The sequence below is a fragment of the Rhizoctonia solani genome, chromosome 9, assembly GCF_016906535.1.
Source record: "Rhizoctonia solani chromosome 9, complete sequence".
NCBI lineage: Eukaryota > Fungi > Basidiomycota > Agaricomycetes > Cantharellales > Ceratobasidiaceae > Rhizoctonia > Rhizoctonia solani.
In genome coordinates, this window is record NC_057378.1 from 626,450 (window position 1) to 645,862 (window position 19,413).

At 48.0% G+C, this 19,413-nt stretch overlaps 7 protein-coding genes across 7 annotated transcripts; 2 read left to right on the plus strand and 5 right to left on the minus strand.

Annotated features, from left to right (window-relative positions):
• Positions 1–63: 63 nt before the first annotated feature.
• Positions 64–1,934, plus strand: RhiXN_07729 (FAD-binding domain protein; the record flags this gene model as incomplete). The annotated part of the gene is made up of 8 exons (XM_043327545.1): positions 64–263; positions 320–419; positions 473–640; positions 715–726; positions 786–1,160; positions 1,219–1,498; positions 1,551–1,727; positions 1,786–1,934. 8 exons carry the CDS (start codon positions 64–66, stop codon positions 1,932–1,934), a joined length of 1,461 nt encoding a protein of 486 aa, XP_043182930.1.
• Positions 1,935–2,278: 344 nt separating this feature from the next.
• On the minus strand, positions 2,279–2,785 carry RhiXN_07730 (carbohydrate-binding domain protein; the record flags this gene model as incomplete). The annotated part of the gene is made up of 5 exons (XM_043327546.1): positions 2,279–2,306; positions 2,361–2,418; positions 2,472–2,548; positions 2,605–2,662; positions 2,719–2,785. 5 exons carry the CDS (start codon positions 2,783–2,785, stop codon positions 2,279–2,281), a joined length of 288 nt encoding a protein of 95 aa, XP_043182931.1.
• A 1,702-nt stretch (positions 2,786–4,487) lies between these two features.
• RhiXN_07731 (uncharacterized protein) lies at positions 4,488–6,563 on the minus strand (the record flags this gene model as incomplete). Its single annotated transcript, XM_043327547.1, has 1 exon — positions 4,488–6,563. The coding sequence occupies one exon, from the start codon at positions 6,561–6,563 to the stop codon at positions 4,488–4,490; it is 2,076 nt and encodes a 691-aa protein (XP_043182932.1).
• Positions 6,564–6,682: 119 nt separating this feature from the next.
• RhiXN_07732 (Helicase associated domain (HA2)) lies at positions 6,683–9,855 on the plus strand (the record flags this gene model as incomplete). Its single annotated transcript, XM_043327548.1, has 17 exons — positions 6,683–6,820; positions 6,872–6,985; positions 7,079–7,137; positions 7,186–7,307; positions 7,379–7,483; positions 7,538–7,624; positions 7,713–7,870; positions 7,922–8,102; positions 8,159–8,357; positions 8,413–8,498; positions 8,554–8,703; positions 8,753–8,877; positions 8,935–9,010; positions 9,066–9,188; positions 9,248–9,486; positions 9,532–9,650; positions 9,705–9,855. 17 exons carry the CDS (start codon positions 6,683–6,685, stop codon positions 9,853–9,855), a joined length of 2,232 nt encoding a protein of 743 aa, XP_043182933.1.
• Positions 9,856–10,599: 744 nt separating this feature from the next.
• RhiXN_07733 (Sodium/calcium exchanger protein) lies at positions 10,600–12,745 on the minus strand (the record flags this gene model as incomplete). Its single annotated transcript, XM_043327549.1, has 13 exons — positions 10,600–10,728; positions 10,780–10,895; positions 10,953–11,140; positions 11,280–11,412; positions 11,467–11,526; positions 11,592–11,680; positions 11,756–11,879; positions 11,930–12,003; positions 12,054–12,088; positions 12,138–12,214; positions 12,268–12,345; positions 12,404–12,583; positions 12,667–12,745. The coding sequence occupies 13 exons, from the start codon at positions 12,743–12,745 to the stop codon at positions 10,600–10,602; spliced, it is 1,362 nt and encodes a 453-aa protein (XP_043182934.1).
• Positions 12,746–13,784: 1,039 nt separating this feature from the next.
• Positions 13,785–14,794, minus strand: RhiXN_07734 (uncharacterized protein; the record flags this gene model as incomplete). The annotated part of the gene is made up of 5 exons (XM_043327550.1): positions 13,785–13,925; positions 13,988–14,117; positions 14,179–14,401; positions 14,461–14,566; positions 14,624–14,794. 5 exons carry the CDS (start codon positions 14,792–14,794, stop codon positions 13,785–13,787), a joined length of 771 nt encoding a protein of 256 aa, XP_043182935.1.
• A 2,066-nt stretch (positions 14,795–16,860) lies between these two features.
• RhiXN_07735 (F-box protein) lies at positions 16,861–18,913 on the minus strand (the record flags this gene model as incomplete). The annotated part of the gene is made up of 5 exons (XM_043327551.1): positions 16,861–16,929; positions 16,975–18,190; positions 18,282–18,531; positions 18,608–18,767; positions 18,836–18,913. The coding sequence occupies 5 exons, from the start codon at positions 18,911–18,913 to the stop codon at positions 16,861–16,863; spliced, it is 1,773 nt and encodes a 590-aa protein (XP_043182936.1).
• Positions 18,914–19,413: the final 500 nt, after the last annotated feature.

The window sequence follows — 19,413 nt, forward strand, 5'->3', positions numbered from 1 at the left end:
AAAAGGGCAGATGTGTTGCTATCCGCCTCACAGACTCATCCTCTTCTCATCTTTTGCTTAGCTATGGCACACAAGTCTACCCTTCTCTTCGGTGCTCTCGCACTTTCACTCGCTGCCGCTCAGAGCCAGGACCTTGCTACCTGTCTTCAGCAGGGCAGTACGAACGACACCGTTATCTTGCCGTCTAGTTTCGGCTACGAAGCCGCCGCTTATGCTACCTTCAATCAGCGCCTGCTCTACAACCCCACTGCGGTTGTGTATCCGTAAGTTTTGGTTCCGAAGCAGTCAAACCACCCGTTTACAACTTTGTCGTATATAGCACTACCGCACAGGATATCCAGAGATATGTGAGATGCGCAGCTGCCAGCGGCGTACCAATCGCGGCACGCTCCGGAGGACATTCGTATGCCTCTTATGATGTAAGTCTCATACTTAAGCGATAAATACCACCAGCCGTTCTAACTAATAACAGCTCGGAGGGGTCGATGGAGCCATTGTGGTTGACTTGTCGAACATGACGTCTGTCGTTGTCCACGATGATGGCACCGCATATATCCAGACTGGAAATCGCCTGGGTGATATGGCTCGGAAGCTCTGGGACCAGGGACGGCGCAGCGTCCCACATGGGTTTGTTGAAACCGTAAGTGCATCGCAGCTGACCACCAAGAAATACAACTGACACAAAGGTTTTATCTTCATCTGTTCTCCCCACAGGTCGGCACCGGTGTACGTTATCAACTCACACCTAACACGAGGTATACTAACCGCGCATGCACTTGTTTCAGGGTCATATATCTTTCGGTGGCATGGGAGCCTGGTCCCGACGCCATGGTCTTGCCCAGGATCGCGTCATCGGAGCAGAGATCGTGCTTGCTAACGGAACCATCCTAACTGCCTCTCACACGAACCAGCCTGACTTGTTCTGGGCCATCCGCGGAGCAGCACCCTCGTTCGGCATTGTCACCCAGTGGATCATGGATACGCTACCAACCGACCCTAGCGTGATCACTTATACCGTTGACTACGATGCTGTCACCACCAGCACACAGCTCAGTCAGATCTTTCAGCGCTGGCAGGCCACTGTTGCATCCGCACCTGACGAGTCATGGCTTGCATCACGGGTAGCTAGAGCTACTACTGCAAGCGATTTGACTCTACAAGTATGTAACACCAAACTGCATATAGTAGAACTGTTCTGACCAGCCCTATCTCTGGCAGTTGCGAGGTGTGTACTTTGGCACCCAAGACCAGTTCAACGCATACACCGCAAACTGGACGACGTTGTTCAGCCCTGGGCGTCTGAGCTCACAGGCTCATGACTGGTATGGTGGTATAATCGCACCTCTATCGACATCGACTATTCCCCGGCGCCTGAACGTGTTCGGAAAGTCACTGATGACGAATGACTCGGTGATCCCCGAGCGCTGGGACAGTATGTGCGAGTACATCTTTAGTGCAGGAATGAACGCATCACTACCGTGGTGGTTCGAGTCCTACAGTACGTATATATGGTTCTACTACACCCAGTTTTCGTTGATCATATCTCATAGGCTACGGTGGTGCGATCTCTCGCCAAGGGACAGACGCAACATCGTTCGCTAGCCGAGATGCGTTGTTTTCGTACCAATGGTGGGGATACACGCCTGCGAATACCGCCTTCCCCTCGGATGGCATTTCGTTCGTTGATGGAATGCTCAAAGCACTGGAGCCGAACCCGCAGAAGGCTTGTGAGTTGAGCGTACCCGAAGCTGTTGCTCTCCGAAACTGACGAGGCGTTCTGGGTAGACCCGAACTATGTTGATCCTACGCTGTCGGCTGATGAGTGGAAGCAACAATACTATGGCGACCACTATGAACGTTTGGCAAGGATCAAGAGGGCAGTGGATCCGAACAATGTGTTCCGATTCGCTCAGTCTATCGAAGTGGCTGAATAGAGAGATATGCGTTCGAATGGAAATAGCAATATTACTGTGCACATTATGCACGCTCAGTAGGAATAAGGGTTACTGTGGACCGAGAAAATGTATCTTAGTCCTCAATCGGTTGGGTTTTCCGAATAAGAATGGCAGTGGCATATACAATGTGTTCTCTTTCATTTGATGTGTGGTGATCAGTAGGAGCCAATCAACAATCAAAACGAAGAAGATACATGGATGCATTTGTTTCACAAAATACAGTCATTAACCTGAGTTGAGAGCAAACTAACTACACTGAAGTCTCAGGCATTCATTCCAGACGAGAAAACCGGCTCTGGGACAATACTCCACTGCGAGCATGCTCACACAGGCCCAAGGTCGATCCACACACTATTGCAAGTTTTGCGTGAGACTATATCATCTAAGTGTGTTGTCTTTACTTACCCAGAGGGCCCACCCGGAACCTGGTTTTGATTCCATTCCTTAGCAGACCACCAATGACCTATAACCTTTGGTCAGCTCACACTGTACTTTATGATTATTAAATCTACCTACCATTGTATGTGACAACGCTATGAGCGGTATAAGCAATATTGCGTTGCCAAGCGTCATTGAAATTCTGTTTCCAGGCACTAGTGCATAAATTCCATTAAAAGTGCAACCTAAACCGACTGCTCGTCGGGCTTACCCGGCTGGACCTCCAGGAACCTCATTTTGGTTCCACCGGATCGCAGTCCATATGGCGCCTGTCGGTACACTATCAATCTATACTACACTCGACGTATAGACCAAATGTACTTACCTTGGTAGCAGACCACATTGCCGGAAGTGTAGGCAATATCTGGCTGCCACTTAGGGATTCTGTGCATAATGAACAAGGATTTAGCGAGTTGATATCTTTGGGTGCTGTTCTTTGAACTGAGGCTCGAAGTGAACACTTTTCGGCTATAATGCTCTGATTTTATACTCTACGGTAGTTCTACTGGACGGCTTTGACATATCTATATGCGGGTTTGAAGCATGAACGGGCCGAATGGCGCATAGACGCATTCCTTAAAAGAACTCTATGGGGTAAACCGTTTGTCGCGTCCAGACACCTAGACCAACCGGCCAGTGATTATCGGAGTAATTCGCCCAACACCTGTGTACCTCAACTTCAAGCCGCACTGAAAGCCTCCCGTTCGGTGGCAAGGAACTGGGGGCTGAGATCCGAAGTCCGACCTGGTAATAAATTTAATACTTCCAGAATGGTCATACTGCAAATGACGAGATCAGTAGTTGCGCCCGACAAACGACAGTCATCTAGACTCAATGCCGGTGGGTACCGGTGCGACACCTTATTGCTAAATGCTAAGTCTCCGCCTATGAGGACACAGTACCTATAAATGAACTGAGAATAAACGCCAGTGTCTTGTTGAGGGAATTCATGTGTCAACCCCACTACGCCATAACCTATCTAAGATTACGAGCCGGCCACGGTCGGTCGGGGCTGATTTTGAATGGTGTGGAGGGAAAACCGTGTCAATGTACCGTGACCGGGGATAAAGGAAGAGGACGGGAGAGGTTGGGCACCACAGCCGATCAACCTCGATCGACACTCGAAGTGGAGGTCTGGAATCGCAAAAACTCGGCTATATCAGGCTATGGCCGGTCGGGACTCGGTAGAAGGGCGGAGTATCGGCTGAGCGTTTCTCGCAGGTCACGCTCAAACGCCTTCATTGATCAACTTAATTATACGCTGAATTTTGCATACCTATTGCTTTTAATTTGTATTAGGCACAGGGGGTACCCGGATACTCGCTATTTAGCTGTTGGCTATCTGTTAAAACTCCATTAATAAAAATTGAATGTTACAGAAAGTTATATCCGATCCCGGGCCCGTTTCGATGATAACTGTGCATGTGATGCAGTTTACTAGAGACAATGGCTCTACAATTTGTATAAACAGGGACGTATATATTAAATGCCATCAACCGACGGAGTTTCTAGAGTCGTTGTTTCTAATGCGACTTGTATTTCGAGGTGAGTTGATACGCCGGATTATTCTTACATAAAGTTCAAGTCAAAGGCGGAGTGTGTCTGGTCTTTCATACCATTCCATGATGTTTGTAATTGGCTGTGGCACCTTTCAATACCCATTTCTTAGGAATATTTCAATAGACCAACCCAATTCAAAGTGAAAATGGAACCAGAATCGACACCTCGGCAAAGTTCATCAGCTGGCAGTATCCGATTCCAGTATACCTGTATGTGTTTATTGAAGGTTACAGAGTTTGAAAATATTGCCCTCATGAGCTCAATAGACCGCACCACGATTATCGGCAAGATAGCCCTCGCATTGGACGTGATTTTCTGATATATTCATCTTTGATCAAAGGGGATTGAGCATATAGCCAAAAGCCAGCTAGTGGATGTGGCATCTAAGGTTTCTGTGTGTTTTCCATGCCAAGTGGTACAATCAACGGAAACCCCAATGTAGTTTGAGCCGAATATCCGACAAGACGCACGCCTCCCTATAACAAGTAGTTAATCACAACCTGCCCCTTACCCGGAGATTCGACGAGCCTACCATTAAACATTCGAAAGAGACCCAGCCGTTGCTTCCTTCATCCTTATCCGAGCTTTCGCAACATCACTTCGGCTCGGAACATATTCGTCTCCCAGCCAGTCGATCAACCACGATCTAAGCGCCCCTTCTTCCCCTACCCCATCGGTAACCCTCTCCTTTATTTCTTGCCACGCCCTTTCGATAGGAATCTCCCCCGAAAGAATAGCATCTTCCCACCGAATCAACACATCGATTATAGCAGCCCGTTCAGGTCGGAAAAGATCAAGTGGTGTATCCACAGGAGTAGGACGGATACGAAGGAACTCGTCAGCGGATCTCATCCACCCTAGTGCTCCAGGTACTTCATTTGTATCTATAATGGACAGGTAGGCTGTCCATGCTCGTCTCGTGGGGCATGCGTGTGGATATGAGGGCGTAGGTGATGGATGAAGAGGACTTGGGTGGAATTGGACGCCTGCACGGTCATCAGTAGTACGGTGGCGCACGGTTAGCGGGACGGGGATAAACAACTGGATTAATTGCTTGTCGAGAGGTCCTTTCCAGTATCCGTGCTCTACGCCTCCGATGAAAGGCCAATTTCGGATCAGGACGTTTCGAAATAACCGAATAGAGTGTCTTTTGTCGAATGGGCCGGGTAAGAGGATGTCCTGTTCTAGAGGTGGTTCAGGTGGAAGTGGCTGACTTCGGAAGAGGTTTTTGAGGCCCTCCTTGAGTTCCTGCATATTCCTACTTATGTCGAAGTGGACCTGAGATTCTTTTGTAACAACTTCTGCTGCACCGAGCATGACAGCTTCCAGAGCGTTACTATCAGGCTGGATGCCCCATCGTCTATATGCTTGTCTGAATGCAGTATGCTTTGCGGCAGCTGGAAGTTGAGATACAAGGAGCGTGATTATTTTGGGTGACAGTTGGAGTCTATATCGTTGACCAACTTCCAGTTCAGAGTTTGAGAAAGGTTTTGTATACATGTCCAACAATTTCACCGTTTCCTCAAAGTTACCGCTCAAAATATATGCTGATAAAACGGCTTCCAGTAATTTCGGCGTGACGTCAATATTATTGTTTTCGGCATTTTTCCAGGCTTGCACGGCTCGAGAGTATGCGCGCTTACGAACGAGACCCAATATCAGAGCAGTAAGGAAAGTAACGCTGGGAATCGAGCGATGGCGCCTCCCTTGATTGGGATATTGATTAAAGAATCCATCTGCGAGCATGGAAGCTATACTCAACAAGAGTCGAGGGGACGCCTGTTTAGAGTACGCAGCAGCTGTTAGGGCGGCTAAAGTTGGATTATGACGGGAAGGAACTGTGCGATCCGGAAAGTACGTGGCCTTTTGGGTATAAGCTCGTGTCTTATTAATGTGATAGGGTGCTTGAAAACCTTGGTCTTTGATTTGTAGACGAAGTGAAGCCGTAAAGTTATCTCCCAAGGGGTGAAGTATCACCCATTTATCCCAAATGGACCGCCAGGTTTCGCTTGGAAGAAGCATAGAGCGCGCATTTATGTCATTAAGAACCATTTGTAGAGATATAGCAGCCAGCGGGGATGACGATAGTTGGTGACTGCATAATATCGCGAGGATTTTGGCGTGGTGCTTTCTTGGGAGAGCAAGTATCCGTGAAATAAGTGCGGGAAGAACGTGGGTTAAATCATGGCGGGATGCTTCTTCGAGAGCCAATATTAGAGGCTGCTCATATGCAGAGACGAGAGGACCGTAGCTAGGAACAGCGACCAATGCAAGATGGATTGCAATCGATACATGGCGAACGGATTGGGCTTTCCGACGCAGCAGATGGGTGGTTACCCAGAGTGGTGTATTCATAGGTACCATATTAAGGGTATCTGGCTTCCTCAGTGCTTCCAAAGCTTCAGGTAGACTGTATGCAACACAGGCATTCCTCCACCGTAGAAAGTCGTGCTCAGTCGCACCAAGTCGAGTGATTTTTCGTTGCAAATAGGCACGGTGCTCATCATCAGGTTCAAGCTCATAGAGACTCCATATAAGATGAGGCTTAGTACCTCGAGCAGGGAACGACTCGATAATAGCATGTTGGATTCGATCCCAACGCCTCAGCATGCAGAAACTTACGAGTGGGACGAGGTAAGCGCTCGATTTGATGAGCTAAGCTATTCTATGTGTTAGGACATCACGTGACCAAGACACGAAATCTCATTTCTCTAAATTTGTCGACCACAATGGCCAGCGCCGAGAACAGGGAGAATCCGTACCTTGCCCACGTAAAAACTGTGCCTCCCAAGGCCGAGGGATACGAAGACCCCTTTGATGGCTGCATCCCACGCAAGGTCAAAGCTGACAAGGCAAAGGAGATCCTGGTATGTGCGTTCAGCTTATCAATTAAACAGCTGTTGATACAGCCACAATAGAATGGACAATACAATCCTTTTACGAGGCAACTATATTCTGAAAAATACAAAAAAATTCTCGAGGGACGCAAAAAGCTGCCGGTGTTTGCACAGATGGAGGAATTCTACAAGATCGTGAGCAACAGACGACTTGGCTCGGGCGTTCGCGCGTTGATTCAAGCGGAATGAGGCTGACTTTTCAATTCTATCGGCTCTGGATATTTCAAGTTCAATGAAAACCAGATTGTCGTTATGATTGGTGAAACAGGTTCCGGAAAGACAACACAGTAAGCAGAACCTCTTTGCCACCTGAAACTGTCTCATTTTTGCCATAGAATACCCCAATTTGTTGCATACACGGATATTCCTCACGCTCGTGGCAAGCTTATCGCATGTACACAGCCTCGTCGAGTCGCTGCCATGTCAGTTGCGAAGCGTGTGGCTGAGGAAATGGATGGTAGGTCCTACGATTCCAATAGTGCATGTAACGCACTGGTTGTTCAAGAAATCTGATATACTCTCGCACAGTTTCGCTCGGGAAACAAGTGGGTTATTCGATTCGATTCGAGGATATGACCGAGCCAGGCACCACATTCTTGAAATACATGACCGATGGAATGTTACTTCGTGAAGGTATGCGAACGTTCTTATCTATTTTTGTAGTTGATATCTCACATCACGTCCTAGCAATGACCGACCACGACCTTTCAAGGTATAGCACGATTATTCTCGATGAGGCCCATGAACGCACTCTTGCTACAGATATTCTCATGGGTACGTGCCATCCTATTCGCCTTAATCTCTCAATCCATTTCCATCAAACCATTATGCTCTGCGTTACTGATCGAATGACCACTTTTAGGCCTCCTTAAGGAAGTTGCCAGACGCCGAAAAGACCTCAAAATTGTGGTCATGTCTGCCACCCTCGATGCGCTCAAATTCCAGAAATACTTCTCAACTGGTGGAGAAGGCACCATTGCTCCACTACTCAAAGTTCCTGGACGAACCTTCCCAGTCGAGGTAAGATATATAGGAGGCCATTTTCAGCACGAGTACTAACAAGATTGGCAGACTTTCTATACACAGGAGCCTGAGCCTGACTACGTGGAAGCCGCTATCAGGACGGTGCTCATGATTCATCAAGCAGAGGACGAGGGCGATATTTTGGTGTTTTTGACTGGTGAAGAAGAAATTGAGGATGCTTGCCGAAAAATCAAGATTGAGGCAGAAGGTCTGAGTTCTGGTGGTAAAGGTGTGTCGATGACGCAATCCCAATCTCGACCCATACTCAGTTTCCTTTTCGTGTAGATGGACCCGGACCGCTTCTTGTCGTCCCGCTCTATTCATCTCTACCTCCCGCCCAGCAACAGCGTATCTTCGATGCCGCACCGCCAGGCGGCCGCAAAGTTGTTGTTTCGACAAACATTGCCGAAACTAGTTTGACCATTGATGGTATTGTGTATGTCGTCGATCCTGGGTTCTCGAAGCAAAAAGTCTACAACCCTAGGTAGGTTAACCCAGCCAATGCAAAGGTAATCAGGTGGCTAATACAGAATTTAAAGGATTCGAGTCGAGTCCTTGCTTGTCTCTCCGATCTCAAAAGCTAGTGCACAACAACGTGCTGGACGAGCAGGGCGAACACGGCCAGGTAATAGAGCCTTTATCAACTCTCACACCTGTCACTAAATTCATATCTCATCCAGGCAAATGCTTCCGTTTGTACACTGAAAAGGATTACATCAAAGAACTCGAAGAACAAACGTATCCAGAAATTCTGCGCTCTAATCTGGCAAACACTGTCCTTGAACTGGTCAAGCTTGGGATCACAGACCTTGTACATTTCGACTACATGGGTAAGTGCACAGAATCCTGTCGTTCAGACAGGTCCTTAATGTTCCGTAGACGCACCGGCACCTGAAACAATCATGCGTGCGCTCGAGCTATTGAACTACCTCTCAGCCCTGAACGATGAAGGCGAATTAACCCCTCTTGGTGGTATTATGGCCGAGTTCCCCCTGGACCCCCAGGTATGGTATTGATCGTCTTGATTTAACAGCATTCTAACTACTTTTTTGTCGATTTAGTTGGCTAAGATGTTGATCGTTAGCCCCGAATTCAAATGCAGTAATGAAATCCTGACCATTGTTGCTATGCTTTCGGGTAAGCATGAGCCCAACTAATATGTGATTGTTGAAAACTGAATACGCTTGTTCAGTACCTAACGTATGGCTCCGACCCAACAATCAGCGCAAAGAAGCCGACGCAGCAAAGAGCCTTCTCACCGTTCCGGACGGTGACCACTTGACTCTCTTGAACGTCTATAACAATTACTACAACAGTAAGCTCCGGTCAGCCAGATCTCACCCACCAAAATCGCTGACACACTTTTACCTGTAGACAAGGACGACAAGAACTGGTGCTGGAATAACTACCTCTCCCAGCGTGCGCTCCAACAAGCCGAAAATGTGCGCAATCAGCTCGAACGATCGATGGAGCGCTTCGATTTAGACTTGGTCTCGATTCAAGACGAGCGGAAAAGGTCTCTTGGCGTTCGTCAAGCCTTGGTCTGTGGGTTCTTTATGCAAGTTGCGCACAAGGGCGATAAGAACACCTATACCACCGTCAAGGACCACCAGGTATGTTGGATGTTACCTTCCACACATGTGCTAAGGCCTTTATAGGTGGTTGGACTTCATCCTTCGTGTGGTTTGGATAGCACACCTGAATGGGTGCTTTTCAACGAATTCGTATTGACCACACGACCCTTCATCCGAACCGTGGTTGAGATTCGACCCGAATGGTACGCGCTGCCTTTTTGGCTTTTACTAAAGTAAAGCTAAGCCGAAACCCACAGGTTATTGGAACATGCAGGAATGTACTATGATTTGAACACGTTCCCAGATAGCGAAGCCAAAAGATCTTTGCAACGGATTATCAAAAAGAAGTGGGCAAATCAGACAACGGAGAGCGCTCTCGAAAGCGAGAGGGCGATGACGCAAGTCTAAGAAGCCCAGGACGTAAGGTGCAGGGTGTAGCAATCGTGTTGATATGTTTCTTGTTTCCTTTAATCGAGATTAGTGTTTGGATGGAATCGATGTGCGCTTATCGTTTGAATCATCGACGTCGAGAAAAGCGGGCTTTTAACGAATGGCTTTGGATCGAGACTGGTACGATTCATGGCGCCGTTCAGGCAAGATGCTGATAAGCTAGACATGAGGTATAAATCAAGGCTTCATTGGCTTCAGTTTTGAGTTGAGCCCTTAGATATCGTTACAACGAATCTTCATCGAGGCTTACAGTGAATAGAGGTGTTTCAACAGGACCACAATATCAGAAGAAGCCGGGAAAGTCTAAGCCTTTATATGGATAGATGGAGCTTACACTATATCGTTAATGTGAGCAAACCTGGCGTGATCTAATAGTAGCCAGAGCCATATATTGGAGCTTTTTCAGGCACGAGTGCTACCCACGCAAAGATGCAATAATCAATTCAGAACTTCCATTAGGCTATGGGTGTCCTTACCACACCACATGCTTATATGTATCATAGAAATTACTTTCAGAAAATCAAATGTATCAGAATCATATTTAACAATTCTCGCATTTATTCTCAGTCAACGAGTTCAAGATACGGGAACGAGACGGTATACAGAGGTATAGTCACAACAACAGGGTGAAATACAGGTATCAGAATCAAATAGTCTCTTGAAATAAATGCGTTAGTATTCTTTGGTGAAATTAGACATTCTTTAGTGACCCGCTTCGCCTCCGGTTCCAGCGAGCCCATTCGCAACTACTGCGAGGGAATCTGCGACACTCTCGCACCGGAGCATCTCGTGAACTTCTGGTTGGCCGTTATAGAACCACGCAACCAGAGCCTAAAGGAGTCGTTAACAAGTGTAAGAAAGAACAAAGCGGGTTAAACTCACGATGGCAACGTAGAACAAGACCATAATCATCCCTTCTACCCAATTTGTCTTGGAATCGGCAGTCACATAGTTCACCAAGAAGCAGGCGCCAATCAAAATAGCAACCTCCCACAAGTCTAGATCAACCCCGTCAGCTTATGTGTCGCTCTGGATCAGAGTTTAGGCCGACTCACCGAATAGGAGCGACATTGGACGATGCGTCCACCATCCCAAAAGCACTACAACTGGAACCCAAAACAACGCAAACTGGATACTCAGATCGATGCTTCTCGCCTTGGCAAGCTCATCCGGACTCTGGGGTTTCAGGAAACAAACCGCCTTCATGAAATAAATGATAGCAATCAATCCGTCGGCCGCAAAACTGAGCAAGGGAAGCAGATGAGACCAAACCATTCGGAGCTGATGGTCTGTTTGTCCCGGACTTCTTCGATACTCTTGACGAGCCATTCGGCGGTTATGGCGATAAGAGCGACGACGATGGCGAGAACACAATGCCGAACCATGGCCCGATTTCGGGTTGTTCTCTCTCAACCTCTGCTTCCATGCGCTTTTCGATCTCGGGGGCGTTGGGGTGGAGATCAAGAGCATTGTTTTCCCGGTGGATTATGGAGGTAGATGCGAGAACCGATGTATCTAATAGTATATAGGTCAGCTTTGATAAGCACAGGAGACAGCTTGGGGACTCACGCAATGAGCAAAAGGATAGCAAGCCCGCGGCTAAACTTGAGGAACGCCCCCGGCTGGCATCTGTCACGGCAAGATTCTCGGCGGCGCGAATCATAGATTCCTTGATCGCTAGTCCCTCCTCTCACCACCGGCTCTCGCCATAAGACGCGCTGCTACAGCCGCAGTTGAGCCTCCCGAGCTAGTAGCGAGTGATTCAGGAGGGCTGCAAATAATGCTACAGGGAGCAATAGTGTTATAACGCTGTGAGACATGTTAATGACATGTTCTTGGCATATACTGGGAAACTTACCCAAAGGTGAGAAGCGAATGGTTGAGCTGGGTGGGGTGTGGTCTAAGATGCTGCTCCCAAATCTGGGCGCCACCCGTCAAGAATGCAGTTCCAGGTACAAGAAGTAAATGCAACAGAATGACACCTATATAGGCATATTAGATATGCATCCATAAATTTGCCAATTTGTCTTACCAATAAGTGTGCTTTGGACAAGTTTGAGTTCGCAGTGCACAAGCAAAATGATAGCCAAAGTAGCTTCAACCACGCTAGTAAACGAGTTAAAGTCGTGGCTGAAGAGAAGTTCGTACGCACTTACTTGTCAAGAGTAATAACCAACAAATCTCCGAGCGACTAAAGAACAGATGAACAAAATGAACACTATATTGTATAAACAACTGACTGTTCCCAAGTAGAGCGCCATTTGTTCGCCGCCGAAATCAGAGAGTTTTTCGAGCGGTACGATGGCCAGGAAAGACACTAAGAAAAATTGATTAGTTTAAATATATCGCATAAAACATTGAGTGACTTACACGCAAAAGTGGCAAAGTGCCAATTGGCCCAGTGGGCGGCCCAGGAAAGAGGGACGAAGACGATCAATAGGTTAAGCCCTTTAAGCGCTCAGTCAGCCCATACACGAAATGCCTCCGCGCATACGACTGGACTCACAAGAATGGCGCACGGTATTACTAGCTGATTCAACCCAGCCCGGAACATGTTTCTTCCCTGCGCCATTGAACTTTGCCCAGAAAGCCTTGGTGCGGGTATAGTGTTGAAGTCGCCTAAATGGTGGTGGTGATGGCGAGTTCCATCGTCTCCTAGTCCATTGGGCTTCATGGCCTGGTTGATCTGGTCGAGCTGTCCGTCAACATGACCATTTCCCCTCTCTAGATCGTGATTGGTATTAACGCGCGAGGGAACTCTGGTCGCACTGCGAGTAGCGGTAGAAGATACTGCTGTTGTGGTCACAGTCCCACTGCGTGAAGGGGGCTTTCGTTGGGAGTCGGACATCTCAGCAGAATGCCAACGTTCGTGGAGCCAAGCCAACCTCGTGTTCTCGTCTCTTAAACCCCCTCAGCCATCCCATGAGGTCAGCAGGGTTGCCGCCAAGCTTCTCAAATTAGCAGCAATTCAAGAGCAGCCAGTCACAGCCACTAGGGCCTGGGCCGCTATCGAGTTACCGGTTCCGGCTCTTCTGTGGTGACACGCCCAATAAGAGTCACCATGCTTATCTCTATTATTAGAAAGCTATTGAGTTGGTGACTAACCTGACTTTTTTTCCAGTGCAACCTTTCAGTTGAGCTTAAGCTAATAGCACAGACTTCTTTTTCCTCAGCTACGGCAGGCTGGATTTTGTAATTATTCTTGTGTGAGCTGTGTCAGTGCTGTGTCAATAGTTACACATGTCTCGGGGACTTGTTGCCATATCTCACCCAGTCTGGTTTCGAGAGGCTGCGGGCGCTAGAAATTTAGAGCAAAGCTCTCAAATAGTAACACATCCCTTTATGTACGGATTAGGTAACAAAGGCACCCCATCAGTAATACTAAGCACGCAACGTGCATAAAGGTTTCGGGGGTTCGCATGTATAGATATGGGGAAGGAACCATCGATGGCCCCGCAGCTGGCGTGTGACGAATCGATGGGGTGCCAGGAAGACGTGGAGCTCATAGGCTCCCCGAATGACGTCATTCTGATACTCATCAAGTTCGCAAGAAGTTACAGTATCTTATTTGGATGTTCTTCGAACGGCTAGCTAAGAATCGATAATTTCATCCCCACTGATTATCATGCGCATACAAACTGGTGAACTAGGATTCGCTCTACTTGATTAAGTGACTAATTAAACAGACACCTAAAAACAGGCGAGTTCGTGAGTGGTGCAGTTATCATGAACCTACACGGGAGATAGGAAAGCCCAACAAACGTTGTCTATCCTTAATGATAACATTTTACTTCTCAGCCAATTTAAGGATGAACCATCCCATTATCTCATATATGGTGTATCTAATACATGAGTCAACTACTGTTCTTTTGCGCTCGCGCACACTCTTAGATCCAGTATCCGGCCTTGACACCGGCAACACGAGTGCGCAGGTACCTCTTCTTCTCAGCCTGAACAGATCGCTTCTCCATGTCCTCCCTGAGTGCCTCTTCCGCCTCGGCGATCGTCACGTCCCGCTTGGCAGGAGCCTATCACAGCATCATTAGCATAAGCATACTCTTGTGAAAACAACTTTTAAAACACTCCTCACCTTGCCTTTGGCTCCTGCTTCAGCAGCATTTGTAACCGGTACACATCCACCAAACGGTCCGGCACGAGCCGCATTGCGGCATCGCACAATGCAAGCGTTGCCGTCTGGACCACCAGTGCACGTCGTACCCCTACATTCACACGAACCCCAGAGTCAGCGCATATACTCAGAGAAAATATGTCATCACATACGCTGGCATCTGAGCCACAAGCGGGAAGTCCTCAGCCTTGGCTTGCGAACGCGAGTTCTGGCCCGGCACATTGGTCGTCACCTCCATGGCCACAAAGTTCTGGCCAGATGCGTCCGCAGAGACGTCGCATGTGTATGGACCAGCGCCGTCACCGTTGACTTGGTGAACAGTCATCGTGACCGACCCATCGGAGCCAACCGATGCAAGACCAGCAGAAGATGCCTCTGATTGAATGGGGGATATAAGCAAATGAAGGTGTGTACTTGCCCGGTAATAGACTCACCGGACATCTGAGCGGCCATATCGTTCACACCACCGGCGAGGGTACGTCCGCAAGCTTGGGCATCGCCGCTGGCGATTTCCTTGTCACGGATGATGGATGTGTCGGTCTGTCCATCCGGTTAGTTTTAAGCCCCTTACCCCACATACAGTAGACGGCAACTGACCTGGAAGGGGTTACGCTTGGTACCATCACGGGGAGTAGTGTCAACAACGCCAAATGCCTGACCGTTGACGCCGTTCTCGCCCTTGACAGCGACGATGGCACCGTGTGCGTTGACTGCGGTGGCAGCAAAGAGAGCAAGGAGAATGGAAGCGACCTGCGACTTGGAGAACATGATGTAAAGATGAAGAGCTGAAGAGTGAACCTGTCACGAAAGCGCTAGCGCTGAAGAAAGAAGAGTAAGAAAAGTGGGAAGTGACTACCGGAGTGAAGAACTAGGAGCGCTCACAGAGCGTATTTTATAGGTGCGCAGACATGAAATGGTCATAAGTACGAGGCGAATATTGCCTCTTGAAGGCGCTACTTATTGCATAACATTCCGTATCAGTAGCCTCAATCCAAGACTCCGGCAACTTAGATGATAACTTCGTAGCTCAAGCGGTAAGTAACTCAATAGATTAGATAAGACACACAGACAACATAGTGGCTTTCTAGAGTGGTGCTCAATTTGAAAGCATCCCGGTATCAAACTACATCTGGGATAAAGTTCTTCAAGTCCCGAGTTACCTCAAAGTCATTTCATACCAGTAACAAACAAGCTTTTGTTGCTTGATTGCACACAGATCAATCGATGCTAAAATATGGAGCTATTGAATTTATAACTACTTTTGTACAAGGCGAAGTCTCATTTCACGCAAGGGTCGGATCTCGAGACAACAGAGGCTTGTACTAAGAGTGGTGGCAACATTGACATTATGTAATACAGGTGCTATGTGTAAATTATTCCAAATTACCCAGCCCGTGTGACGAACCTAACCAGTTTCATTCACAAATCTAGAGTTTATGTCAGAGTCATCTCGCATGAAGAGAAAGCTTGGATGTACCCACATGCCAGTAAAATATCTCTTCCAAAGAATGTATGCGATAGGGTGCTATGAAGTACTAGTTTGAGGAACTGAGACAACACCAAGGAGTTAAGTTAAGTAGAAGTGATACTGGTAAACCTGGATCTTACTGGGTGGTCGTGCGGACCGATTGGACTTATTAAGATACCAACTAAACGCCAAACTAACGCATTCAAATGTTCCCATAACTGTCCCCCCCACCATGGCTCCAAAAAATGCGCTGGTAGGCCCGCCTTATTGATACATATATATTGTATGAGTTGCGAGTTAGTTAAACTTCTATGAGCGTTATATCATTACCTCTTGCAGCCAAACACCCGCCAGTACCGGCCCCTGATAGCACTCCATTCCAAATATCATCTTTTTTCCGGTAGCTTATTGCCGCGCATTCAAAAGCCTCCAAAAGGCCAGCCCATGCGGCAAAACTACCAGCAAAAGCTGGGCTGCGCAATTTAATTGCGTGTATCGCACTTTCGAATCGAAGTCCCTACTCACGTTCCTTAGCGACTATACATAATGCAATCCCGAATGGATAGATGCACGTTACCTTTGGAGCATTCCGAGCACCTTTAATCCCGTGTAAGATTCCTCCGCCGGCTGCGCCAACGCCAAACCCGACACCAGCTTCATGCAGTATCCTGTATGGGCTATATTGATATGATCGAAGTCAAAAAAAAACACGTTTTTATTCATTGTCATAGCATAACCTTACCAGGGATCCCGGGAACGATCATCCATACCAATGCAGCTGCCACAATTACAAACCTACTGTGCTTCGCTCAAACTATATATACACAAATCCTATGTTCATCCTTAGCAAAGTGAAGCTGTTAGATGCCGGCCGGGATGTCGTATGCTGAACGCGTACACCCAAGTGCCGGCGCCTTTTAGTACTTTGTGTGACTGCTTTTACGGTAACATTTCCTTTATTGGTAACGATGATTCTATGTGGCGCCGATCTAGTAAATTAATATCCTATAACAACCTGGCCGAATCACATGGCGAGATTTTCCGCATTAATATCTGCTCACACCTGATACGAATATTTCGGCTTGATGTAAATGCAGTTAGGGTTTACTTTGGGGCCTCGAACAGCCATACCGACGGCCATCGAGCATATAGGAACGCAATTCGGATACAATCAGCTAGTTGGTTCTGTCATAACAAAGGGGGGTCATGTATGCGCAACTTGTCCATACTACTTTCCATGCGAGTATACAAATTACATCAAGGGCCTAGCACTCACATTAAACACACACCACTTCAAAAACCTCCATTCGTAAAACAACTACAAAAGCACCCTGGAACCATTAACCATACAAAAGGCTTTGAGGATTCACGCCATCGGGGTATATATCGTCATATGTTCGTTTTGCATATTCTCCAGTTCATCTCCCTGCCAACTCTACTCACCATCAACGAGTACACTCGCAGACCGCACTCGACTTACCGGCATCCCGATAATAAGATTATTATCCATCATCCAGCCAGAATGTTTGGGCACCGGCCGTCTCCGGGTTACTATTCGATAGGGGAGACGCGTCACGAGGATCTGTCCGTTGAACGGCGTATACGAAGGCACCGTCTCGTCAATGATATCAACAAACACGGCGTCATCCTCTACCGCAACGTTCGGTCTCGACCGCAACGAGTTGGTAAAATACTCGAGCACCTCGTCTGGACTGTTCCAATCGATGTGCTGCCGCCCTTGCTCCGAATTCCACATGGAGAGATGCTTGTCGCACCCGAGCTGGGCCATTCGTCGAATCGTTGGCTGGTGGAACTCGAGAACGGAGAGGTACTCGAGCGGATGCTCGTTGCCGCCGTCGTCGTCACCGACATAAGGGTGTGCCTGGATAAACCGGGTTCCGTGCGTCCGGCAGATCCAGGGACTCATGGCCGCCGGTGTGCCGAACCACCGTGTAGCGTGCTCGCCCCACCGTTCCCAGGGGATTCGTATCGGCGACTCGGAGTCGGCTTCAGAACCGGGACCAAGTTTGGCGGTAGGCGCGTCGTCGTACATCTTCATGCACTTGAGAATTTGCGTTTTACTAAGGAAGATGTGGTATTGGCGCAGCCCGCGCTGAGGACCCACACTCTGAACAACCGACATGCTGAGCTGAACGATGCGCGAACTAGGCCGAGGCATGAATTTCGCTGGACCGGTCGATCCGAGAGTCGGCGCGGGTTCCGACCTCATTAACAAGTACGCATGAGCGCCCTGGGAAAACTCGGGAAAACCAAACTCGAAGCTCGGCTTGGCCATCGGGTACTGCGAGATATCAAACACGGCACGAGAGTCTGGAGACGGGACGCTCGCGGACCGTACGTTGGTGTACACCACGACGTTGACGCCGGCGTCTTTTATAGATTGGGACAAGAGCAAGCTGTCGGTACCGAGAAAGCCAAAGGTGCACGACATGCTGAGACATTCAATACGATTGAGCAAGAGTCCAGATTTCCAGTTCCATATCAAGATGTTGGACACGTCCCTCTCGATCGAAACGTATTTGACCGCCAGAAGCTCATCCATAATCTCCACAAAAATACCGCTCGATCTACGCTCCACATTGAACGGCAACTGAACAGTCCAGTCAGGGTGGAGGGCAGCAGGATGCGAGTGTCCAGTATCGCTCGAACGGAGATAAATGCTTGAACTTCTAGTACTAACAGTAAAAGAAAAAGAAAAAGAAACTCAAAAGTTGAATGTCAAAGCGCAACTGGGATGAAAAAAATGACAAAAAAGCCGAGACTCACACATGCGCCTCGATAGCGACCAGAGCAAGAAGCTCCTGGCTCATATCAATCTGGAACTCGCTAAACTGTACACCGAGGGACAGCTTGGTCGACGAACCGTTGTGCAAATTGGTGAGCTTGATGACCCCAGGTAGCGCAAAGGACGTAGAGAGAGCCGCGGCGTAGTATCCCTGGCCCAACTCGTACAGCCGCATATCGGGATCAGTGGATTCGAGCATCAGAGGCTTTCCGAGTTTGAGATATAGCCAGCCTGCAGAGTGGCAGTTGTCATCAGTAAGACATTATAGGTAGGCCAGGCCAGAGGTTTGGAGGGGAGGGGGGCTTACCGTCTCGGAATTTGCGAAATTCGTTCAGTAGCGCTACGATATTCCCCGCTTCCTTTAGTTGAAGCCCGCTTTGAGAGAGCTGGTACCCGCTTGACTGCAATTCACGCTGCAGCTCGAATATTTTAGAATGGTTTATAATTTGAGAAAAGGTTTTACATGTCTAAAAGGAACAATTTTTATATGTGAGTTGCGATTCGACAAAAAAAGGCTAAATTGCGAGCGACTTACTAGGGAGAGATGAACGATTCCGTCCCCATCACAAAACTCGAGAATTCGTATAATCAGTTCCTGAGGGAGGTTGTCCATAACTGGTATGTATTCCGATTTCCTCCACCCCAGCAGAGTGGAAACCCAGGGCGTTAGTTGGAGTGTGCAACGGCAGCGGTAGATCCACAATAATTGCGTTTGAAGTTGTGATGCAGTAAATCAAGGTAGGATGTATGTTACCAATGTCAAAGCCTGAGCAAAGAGGAAGCAAACTCATGTAGCGCCTGCAGGCATAGGGCCAGCACTGTGGTTGTTTTTGAGGGCTAATATAACTGTGCGTCATCCTGATGGTGGCTATGCTCAGGGTAACCTTGCGGTTCATTGTATGCTTGTTTCGTTTGATTGTTTCTGTTTATGCGCTTTGCTGTCCTATCCATACATCGAAAACCAGAGCCATTAATCCATTCTATATAAATACTCCTACACTCTACAGAACAAACATAGCAACAACGGTAAAAGAGCACTGTACCGTGATTACGTCCTGGATGCCTACGAATGTACGTAAAGAAAACAGATTTTTTTTATCCAACGTCCGTCTA